Genomic DNA, 10,380 nt, shown 5'->3' with positions numbered 1-10,380 from the left:
GTAGTTTGAAAGAAATCTCCCTGTCAGTCCCCCTGCCTCGCTCAGTCACTCTCAGTGTGTACAGCAGTGTAGAGTGGAGAGGGACACACTATCAGCACTGTGATAGGCTTTAAATAGCCCCCTGGCTTGAGATTTCCAGATGAAACTTTGTGGCACCGCAGAGAGACTGAGGATGATTCCTTATCTCTGCATTCTCCTCTGCTGGATGGCTCTTCCGCTACACGGTAAAGGCTCATTGTACTTTAACCTTAAAATGTTCAGGTGGAGGCGAGTTGAGGCAAGGAGAATTTCTCTTTATCACACACCGGTATCATTATTTTGTCAAATTGCTAAGCTCAGGCGGAGATATCATAAAATGTGATCTATCAAGTGGCCAGAGGCGTTAAGCTGTAAGTGTTTAATTATGTGTTGTTTATGCTGACACGATTCCTTTGCAACAAACTGTGAGGTCTTAAAAAAGTTTTCCAAGGACACCAATTAATGCATAAATCTGTCAATAATGTTGCTTTGGTCTACTTGAGAAAAAAAGAGCTTTTCTTTGCACACAGTCACAGGCAGGTAACTGACTCTGCCTGTCTTGTGTTGCAGGTCTGGAGATATTTGACCCCGAGGAGGTGGAATACATCCGTTCCCATACCAACGCAACTGTGGGAGGCTCGGTCACCTTGGACTGTGGCTCCATTATGCCGACCATCTTCATCTGGGGCTTCACCAAACCAGGAAGCGATAATAATATAGCTTTGGCTTATAACTACGGGCAAGGCCCGAAGGTTCAGTCTCAGTCCAGCGACTTGGGTCGCATGCACGTGCCCGTGAACACCTCCGCTTTAGTCATAGAGGAGCTTCAGAGTGAAGCAGCCGGGACGTACACCTGCCAGGCTTTGTACGATACAGAGGAAGGGGCCAGGATAACGTTTTACTTCACTGGACTGGATGTAGAGGACAGCTGATTTTGTTGTGTATGTCTTCACATATATCTGCTCTAAAGAAGCGGTTCATGCAAATCCCCCCCCCCTCAAATAAGTTCCCTAACATTTAATAACGCAAATAGTTTTGATGTAATTTGTCTCAGAGTTTACGTTGTTAGAGAGGAGTTTTGCTCTTAAATACAGGTGAAGACAATTTCACAGTTATAGGGAGCCTACAGCAATTCTACACAACTACAACAATTTCCAAATATATACTTTTACTTTGTCATATATGAGAAAACCTGAGAAAGCTTGGCCTTAAAGATTGCAAGTGCTTTTCCAGAAATCTACGTTGAAGGTGTGAAGTTTGAAACTTGTTATGGTTTGTAGAAGTTTGATTCATATTTTGAACAAAATGTACCTCAAAATGCGTTCCCTTTATAAACATCATCTTTATTATTCCTGTTTATAAATGACGTCCTGGTGAATCGAGATAAATATCTTTGTGTATTTTTAATAAAGAAACTTTGCTGTGTATATAATCCAGACTAACCGACTTACTCCATCTTCCAATACAGGGAAAACACCAGTTTGGGCTGAAGGACACTCAAACACTTTGATCAGTGAAAGACCGCACTGTTGCCTCCTGCAATCTTTGTAGCCATATAAACTTACAACGCGTGACACCATGTAGACCTGAGGTTGTGGTTTTCATTTCAGTGTTTCTCCACTCTTGCATTTTCTTGATTATTAAAGCCATCTGGATTTTTTTGTGCACTGGACATGACTCATTTTACTTGTTCTTTTCTTCAGTGACATATACTGTTCGTGAAATCTTCAGTTGAACTCCAATAACCACCATCCTGCGTTGTTATTCCTTCCTTAAGTACAGAACGATCGTTAGATAACCTCTGTGTGTTGTTGCTATCAACAGACTGAGAGACGGCGGCAGAGCAGACTGACACACTTCATCATTTTAAAGCACATCGCTCCAGGCTGCAAACTGAATAAACGTTTTAGCCTTTTAGCAATGACAGAAACGCTTGCACATAAAACAAGTTTTCTCCTAAATAATTAATTTGTAAAATAAACATATCGCTACTTATCTTCCTGCGCTGGTACCCTCATTTATTTTTCATCTAGGGTGAATTTTTTCTTACTTGTTAATACTGTTGACTCTGAAGATTAGCTCATGTCAACACAAGGTATCATCAGTATATTCATTATGGATCCTGATCAGTCCGATCAAAGAAATTGCAAATTTACCAGGAAAAACGGGGCAGTTAAGGGAATGGAGGTTAAATAAAGATTAAGAGTATTTTTCCCCCTAATTATATCCAACAGGTGCAGTCAGCTCATAATCAGCCAGCTGCTCCAACAGCATGAAAGTACAAAAATGAAAACGTTGCAGCATTTTTGTGTGCTACAAAGGCTGACTGCAAATAAAGACCAGATATCCTCGAGGGAGACTTTGATTATTAGTCTTAAAGCATTCTGCACATGAGCTCATCCTTTGCAGGGGCCCGTTGGAACACCGCTGGACTTCATCCAACAACACGCTTCACTTGTGGTTTGTGACATCTCAAGGATAAAACCGCCCGTGGCTGAATCAACCGAGTTAACAGCACACTGCCCGATTCATAAGAATTGCATTCATTCAGGGTGTGCTGAAGAGGGGAGAGAGGAAGAATGGTGGGCGGAGGGAAGAGAGACTGGCGTTAACAGGTCCGCTCTGCAGCAAGGGGCAAAAATTCCAGGGCGGACAATAAGCTTTCTTGTTCCCATGGGCTCCTTAATGAAGGGGTGTAGCTGTGTGGGTAGAGGGTGCAGGGCAGGGCTGGGAGAGAGTGCCGACTGACAGACGTGGGAGATGGAGAAGCAGCTCATTTAGAGACAACCCTGTCCTTATCTTTTCCTCATCATCCCAGGCTGCTTCTGTCAGCATCCCCTCTCCCTCCCCGGATAATTTCTCCTTCATTTCCAGCTTCATTTCCTATCCATTGTTTTGTTCTCTTTTTTCTTTCCAAACAGCAACAATAGACACTGTATGGACATAAAATAAATGCTAAGAGGAAACTTGAGTCTGCTTCTGTAATGCCGAGTTTGGAGCCAATAGGTACTTTTTTCTCTTTCTCACAATCAAATCAGTGTAAATTTAAATAACTAGAGTTTCAGGGCTGCCAACACTTCTACAGACTCTTCTTGGGAAACAATTCAAGTCAGCTTAATGGACTCTGGCTGCCTTAATGGCACAACAACCTCCATCAAAAATAAAAATAACAGCCGGAAGATGCTGCGCCACGCCTCAGCAGTAGGCGAGCAAATCCAGGAGCCAGGAATATCCCGTATACCATCAGTGGGAGGAGAAATGCCATGCGAGCCAGGGCCTGAGGACTGGCAGCCAACTCTGGCAAAAATCACAGGCAGACAGGCACCAAGCATGGAAAGCCTGCACCGCAGTCATCCTCAGTGAAGCACAGCCAGCCCCGTCATCCGCCTGCTGCAACCCTATCAACTTCAATCAGCCAACACACCATGAAGATTATTTTTAAAACCAATAGAGGTTTTAAGCCTTTAGAAAATGGGCAACACAGGCTGAAACTTGAGAAGAATATTGTACAAGTGTTTTATGAATGAGTTATCTGCACAGCAGGAACATCACACAGCAACTTTTCACAACTGATTTGCTGGTTTCCTCTATTTGGTGCTTTTCTCACTGCCCGTCACGTTTTTCTCACTCTGGTTTTTTCCTCACAGAAATTGTAAAACTGCAGCAGTAGATTCTGGTACTCGACAAAAGCCACTAAAAGCTTCAGTTCACTGGTGACACAAAATGCACTTTCAAGCATGAGAAGCATTAGAATCTTTGCTACTTCTAGCAAATAACTACACCGAACTTTTAATCTGATGTCACATGGACCAGCTGTTGACTGTGTCTCACAGGTAACTCTGTCAGGTGATGTCTTGAGAGTTTCGGTTTAAAGAAAACTGGATACATTCTCCTAATTAGCCCTTTATGATACCTGGCCACGCAGTGAGTTTCATTTCATTCTTTCATCTTTGAGACATTTCTGCAGACTAACACAATAGTGTTACAGACTTAATAACACTGTGTTGTTATGGCCATTTTCCCTGCAAAATAAGACATTAAAAACTGTTTTCTTTGTAAAGTGGTTGACGTTTCGTTTTTAGAACTAGTGATGCCACACTGACGAGAGGATTTAAGATTTCTTTGCACATAGTATTTCCTGCTGTTCGTAGAAACATTCTGCTTGTGGCCGAGCATTTGCACTGATGCATTGCAAAGTTATCTAGGCTGCTCACACTTAACATCTCTGTCTTAATGTAACTACTCAATTTCTCTAATAGATTGCGGTCAGCAGGTCATCAGAGCTCTCAAAGTTAACTGGATTTTGTGTAAAGTGATGACTTATCAAACAGTCAGTGAAGCAAAGCGCATCAGCCTTAATCTGAACAGTGCAGGGAGCGTTCACCCCATTCAGGGGTCACTGCAGTGGAACAGCCCATCACACAGCCACATCAAAGGCCTGCCAGAAATATCGATGGGTTTGGATCGAGGCGGGGAAATTCACTACGGCAATCATTCATCGGGTGCTGCACATGAAGGAGGTCAGGAAAGACATTGAAAAAGGTTGTTGTTGACTCTCCCACATCTTTTTTTTTTTATATTATTACAAAACTTTACACAGACAACTGCTAATCTCCACACTTGAGTGGAACACATAGAGACACAACACAACAAAAAATAAAAAGTATTTCTCATTCAAAAGGCATAAATAATATAAAAGACAAACTTTTTTCTTTAAAACAGATACATTCATATGAAATAATATTTTACTACTACAAAAAAATAAATAAGTCATCTAAAGAGTTTTTGATCTTTTATGAGACGCTTCCCGCCAGTGGGATATAGTGTCTTTTCGCTTCTCTCCGTCTGACTGCGCTCTCAGTCTCTTGTAGTCCCTCTTTTTCCCCCACGTTGCTCATCTCAGCTCAGTCCAATCAACACTTTAGTGTCCTCGTCACCATAACATGCAGTGTCTCTGACTATCCCACCGCTCGCTGGTCTTCCTTTTTTCCACTCTTGATACTTCCACAGCTCTCGTTCAGCCTCTCTGTCTGTTTTCTCTAAACTTCCAAACTGTGGGAGAGTGTGCTTGTGTGTGGGCTATGTTCAGGCCTCCTGCGGGCCAGGCTGGATAAGCTCTCCTGCCAGGCTGCTGCTGGAGATCCACCCAGGCTTTTCGTCACAGTCCAAGTCTGGCAGGCCAAGACTCTCCCAGCGCACCACAGGCCCCTCCGTGTCCACACACTCCGGCTCCTCCCCAGCTGCACACAGAGCGAGAGAGAGAGTGAGAGAGAGCGAGAGGCCTTGGTTTACTATTTGTATTAAAAAAGACAAGCAGAGATTCTGGAGAGGCCCACAGTGTAATTTGTGGTGACGCCGCATAGTTTGTCTGCATACAACATCAGGATTGGCAGTGATATAAAAATCTACTAGCAATGCAACAGTGCTGAACCGTGAGCATCTAGAAGTAAATGTTTTAAATTAATGCGCTAATTTCTTAAAGCAACTTGTTAAAAGCTACATATGGGATCTTTTTCCCACTAGGAAATGTGTAGAAAACATCAGCCTACCAGCACTGTAAGTACTGGGTCACCTTCACATTGCACCCACTTGGCCATGAAAATCAATGCCACGAACTTTCTGCTGCACAGTTTTTGCACTGATGGGCAGAGAAGCTTTGGAGCTCTGCAGTTATTGAGTCAGCAGATTGCTGGTGACTTTTACACTCTAAGTGCCTCAGCACTCAGCGACCCCACACTGCAGCGGCTCTTACATGGTCTAAAACTTTGTGGTCGAGTTGACGTGGTTCCTTCAACTCTTCCACTTTGCAATAGTGACTCACTCTTTCACCCACTTCTTGAGTTATGATCAAGGGCAATAATGAGACCGGGATATCATAACAGCTACATAATGTTAAGGCGACAAGGTTGTCCCCGCCTACGTCTTGTTCTATAGCCTCATTATTCGACTGATAGCAAATTTAATTAAATGATCTGTAATCATGTGAGAAGCTTGGATATAACTTGGGAATTTAATTGCATAATAGGTGCAGTGAGAAGATGCAGAAATGGAAGACAAAATACATGGAAAGAACTTTTTTTTCTGGAAAAACGTGTCTCACCAGTGTTGTCTGCTAGATAGGTTTCATTGTTGCTGATCAGACAGCAGGAATGCTGTGAGGGCGAGGACTCTTTGTGCTCATCTGATCGGTATCCTGCGTTGGCCTCCTGGTCCACAGAATGCGTGTGGCTGTCGTGGCCGCGGCACTGTGATGAAACCTGGCCCAGAGGCACCATCTCCAGCCCGTCCTGCTGGCACGGCGCCACGCGATGCATTAGAGGGAGCGTGCCACTGGAGAAAGTGCCATTGGTCTTGTTGTAACATCTGGTCAGAGACAAACAGAGATGGAAGGGAAACATTCATTAATGCCCGTGCGTTGCTGAGTGTTCACTCTCTGACAGCTCTTAGCAGTGCTTTACATGCTCATTCTTTCTCTCTGAAGGTTTGCCACCAGACACAGAAAAACTCTGAATTAATATTACTAGTCCACAAAACAATGACAGCTCTAACACAACTGGAGCGCTCTCATCGTGCTTCAAAAACTGTTTTCATCAGAGATTACAGGCCACACAGCCTCTAAGTAACTGTGACACATTGTGGTTTTGCTCTTCAGTGAAGTTCCAAAAAGCAGAGAGTTGCACGCAGCAAAGTTGTCCCTGTTTTTCCGAACTCAGCTTCCCTCAATCGGGACACGATTGGATTGTGACCTCACCCCCCTCTTTTCCCAGCAGCCGGAGGTAAATAAACACAGGACTCATTAGGTCTGCTGGCTGGGTGCACACAGGGTAAACTGTGATGCTGGGGACCCTTAAATACATAAACAGGACTAAAAGGAAGGCAAATGTGTCCGTGTGTGTGTTTGGATCTCAAAAGGGGCTCTTGAGCACTTCTCAGCGATATCTTAGTAGAAATATGACCGATCTGTATTTTTAGGCCCAATTTGAAGTAAACAACGTTAATTTGAAATCCCAATAATTTCCATTTCCAGATTTTTTTCACTTGTTTGCTTGTTATTTCATTTGATTTTCCACACTGATCACTGCAATTGAAAGTAAATAATCTTAAAAAGGGGATGTCATATTTTCATTGGAGAAAAAAAGAGAAGATGTAAGAAAACTGTACAGGGACATAACTATATAAGAAAAAGGATATACAACTGGTATTACAAAGCCCATTAAGAAAAGTCCCGTTTCAGTTCACCTGCCAAGTGTAAAATAGATCAAAAACCCATACAAACACCTTGCTTAAGAGTTAGATTATGCTATCTCACCTGTTGTTGTTGCAGAGGTTTTGACAGCTCATACAATCAGAAGACTCTGTTTGGGGAAGAGCTGTGTACATGCCTCCACCCTGACAGGGAGACACAAACACCAGATTAAGCCACACTGAATGGAATTTGTACCTGTGCATGTAAAATACCACAATTTAAAACATCATGGACATGGACACCACGACCTCAGCACTCACGTTATGATGGTGGTGAGGGTGTGAGTGCTCGCAGTCCCGCGTGCTGTGCGGCAAGGTGCCGTTGTGGCCATGCGGGGGACCTGGTGTGTACAGATTCCCAGAGCCGTTGAGCAGTGCCAAGCCATTCGGGAGTTTGTGGTGGAGGTGATGGCATCCTTGGGGTAACATCTGGCCACTGTGTCCATAGCCACTGTGGATACCCCCATTAACGCGACTGTTGCCAGGCAGCGTGGTGTAGTCGAGCACATGGCCGTTCAACTCTGGTGACTGGTACAGGTAGCCGGGAGCATCAAACTCTGCAGCAAGAGAGGCTACAATCAAGATAGGAACAAGACCAGTTTCAGCTCTGGAGTAACTTTAGCTTGAAAAATTATTTAGGGCATCAGCTGGAATAGTTTTGGATATTGCTTAAATAGACAAAAAAAAACTGTAAAACTACAATTCCAAGAAAGCTGTAAATAACAGCAAAATAAAATGATTTAAAAATCTTTGATTGCTCTGACCGCAGTAGAGTTTTCCACTTGGTGATGGTGGCATTTTTGGCGGATGGCAAAGACAATGATTTCTGGAAGCGTTCCTGAGCCCACGTAGTGATTTCTAGTTTTCAATACAGCTCCATCTGTGAGCTTGAAAGTCACAGGCATCAAGAGTCTTTTGATTATATTATTTAGTATAGGTTATTTAACGTAGTCTTCATAATTTTATATTATTCTGACAATGTTAAAAATTGTAGACGCAACTTGGTGAATCTCTGCCTATCTGCCTCTTCTAATTTTATTTAATTTAATAACTGTACAGTACTCTGTTTATAGTAACCATTGTCCTTGATGTAAATATGTAAGAAAAAAAATTGTGTATGTTTCTGTTCTGTGTCCTGTGTACTGTTTGTTGTGTCTTTCTGGCTGCTGTTACAACCAAATTTCCCCTTGTGGGACAATTAAAGGATTATTCTATTCTATTTTATTCTAAGATGCTCTTTTTATACCCAATCACATTACTGACCTGTTGCTAAGTAACAATTAGTTTCAAAATGTTCTCCCTTTTGTTGCCCATGTCCCAACATTTTCGAGATGTGTTGCTGCCGTCAAATTCTCGATGAGCTCATATTTTTCATGACATACTAATATGTCTCAGTTTAAACATGTTTTCTGTGTTCTATTGTGAATTAAATATAGGTTTGCAAGACCCGAAAATCACTGCTTTTATTTACATTTTACTGAGTATCCCAGCTTTCTTGGAATTGGGGTTGTATGCGTGGCTTTGCCAGTTTTGATGATGTTTACAGCCCCCCAGACAAGCAACCAAACAAGCATTTCAGCACTGGTGACATAATTCAAATATCATATTGTAACAGGTATCATGTGCCCAACTGTTTGATCAACTAAGATGTTGATGAACTGCGATGAATCATATGCGACCCTCATACTTACATAAAAGGTGGAAACCAGTGACCCAGTCTACGAAATCTTTAAGCTACAAAATTTCAGCTATTTACAGATCCAGCGGGTCTGATAAAGAGCTCATCTAACAATGGCCAACTCTTTTGCAGGCACTGTGGGATCTGTATATGCACTTGGAATGAACACTTGGAATATGTTTCACAAGCTGTCTTGGGGCCAGCTATTCTCAAAAATGAGTTAACTCTTGCATGCTTGCTGTTCATCTTGCAGTGAACAGCAGTGTAAGATAGAGCATGCTACGAGAAAAAGTTTGCTTTTCATACCCTGAGCAATGTTTGGGTATTGATTTTTAGTCTAGTCTACTTTGATATTAAACTCACTGTGCATGTTGTTCTGTTGACGATTCCTCCACAGACAGATGATAATAAAGGACACCAGGATGAACACCATCACCGTTAAAACAGAGCCCACAATCACGTAGAGCAGTCCTCCAGGAGGGCTTGGGGTATCCACAGGATGGGGGTCAGATGGGGTAATAGGGTGCTGGCTGGGTGATCCTGGAGACTGGCGTGCTGCAGAAGAGAGGAAGAAGGGGACATGAGGAACAACTTTTTACCCATTTGCGTTAAGGAAAATAACAAGGTACAGCACCAAACCATAAAATGCAAGCCATTGTTGTTGAGCTCATAAAACCCAGTACATTTATGTTGTGTAATTTTGGTGATCATACCCGTCATTAAAGTTACAGCCTTTGCAGAAACATGCCTGGACTTCTGATAAACTAGAGGTTTGGTTAAAGTGTGAGTCATTTCTTCTGCATTACAGCGTTGTGTTTCCTTACCTCTGGTCTCACAGATCATGACGTTACTGTATTCACTCTCTCCCCCGTCATTAAAGCACTGCATTTTGATATCGTAGGAGGTCTCAGGTTGGAGATGTCCAATCATGTGCCAGTTTTTTATACCTGGGAAGGCAGGAAAAAAGGGGGACAAAGGTGAGAAATCACTTCCTCTACAAGTCAGTGTTGACACAACTTGTTTAAACTCACAGCCAGTTTTTCGCTTCCTATTGTCCTTCGCTTCAGGCTTCTCACTCAGGTCATGTTCTTTCCCTCTCTCTCTGCTTCACACCCAAACCTTGTCTCCTTCTCTGACAGTCTCACCAGGACCCAGACAGTTGCCTTATTCGAGACAAGCTCCATATATGGCAGCTTCATGTTTGTCCTGGCTTGCCTCCAGTATTCCCACTCCACACTCACGCCACTGCTGCACTACTACACACTATCACACTACTACGTGCTTTGAAATCACAGATGAGACAGCTACAGTCTCCAACATGGAAATGCCACATTTCCTACAAATGAGGCTGAAATAAGCTGCTGTACTTGTCATGTTTCATTTCATAACAAGTATAATAAATCGCTGCACATGTACTACCTATGTCCCGAGGTAATTTT

General features: G+C 42.8%; 2 protein-coding genes across 3 annotated transcripts in view; one reads left to right on the top strand and one right to left on the bottom strand.

Annotated features, from left to right (window-relative positions):
* On the top strand, positions 1 to 1,690 carry LOC145419905 (uncharacterized). The gene is made up of 2 exons (XM_080288346.1): positions 1 to 224; positions 589 to 1,690. The coding sequence occupies exons 1-2, from the start codon at positions 140 to 142 to the stop codon at positions 948 to 950; spliced, it is 447 nt and encodes a 148-aa protein (XP_080144472.1). The 5' UTR covers positions 1 to 139; the 3' UTR covers positions 951 to 1,690.
* Positions 1,691 to 4,561: 2,871 nt separating this feature from the next.
* Positions 4,562 to 10,380, bottom strand: part of cdon (cell adhesion associated, oncogene regulated) — a 32,174-nt gene continuing 26,355 nt past the window's right edge. Inside the window, exons 14-19 of one of the 2 annotated variants that reach the window (XM_026192176.2) lie at positions 9,766 to 9,888; positions 9,305 to 9,496; positions 7,525 to 7,835; positions 7,328 to 7,407; positions 6,119 to 6,381; positions 4,562 to 5,258 (exon numbers count right to left, since the gene is read on the bottom strand). In XM_026192176.2, the coding sequence (XP_026047961.2) occupies positions 5,104 to 5,258; positions 6,119 to 6,381; positions 7,328 to 7,407; positions 7,525 to 7,835; positions 9,305 to 9,496; positions 9,766 to 9,888 (1,124 nt within the window). In that variant the 3' untranslated portion in view covers positions 4,562 to 5,103. The remainder of the gene's footprint in view (positions 5,259 to 6,118; positions 6,382 to 7,327; positions 7,408 to 7,524; positions 7,836 to 9,304; positions 9,497 to 9,765; positions 9,889 to 10,380) is intronic. The other variant, XM_026192177.2, reaches the window with a different exon arrangement.

Source organism: Astatotilapia calliptera, chromosome 14 (assembly GCF_964374335.1).
Source record: "Astatotilapia calliptera chromosome 14, fAstCal68.1, whole genome shotgun sequence".
In the NCBI taxonomy this organism is placed as follows: Eukaryota; Metazoa; Chordata; class Actinopteri; order Cichliformes; family Cichlidae; genus Astatotilapia; species Astatotilapia calliptera.
Note: the sequence above shows the minus strand (reverse complement) of the source record. Positions and strands in the feature narration are given on the sequence as shown.

Coding starts and splice junctions, on each gene's coding strand:
- LOC145419905 (XM_080288346.1), top strand. CDS start 140: ATGAAACTTTGTGGCACCGCAGAGAGACTGAGGATGATTCCTTATCTC. Junction 225..588: donor GATGGCTCTTCCGCTACACG/GTAAAGGCTCAT, acceptor CTTGTGTTGCAG/GTCTGGAGATATTTGACCCC.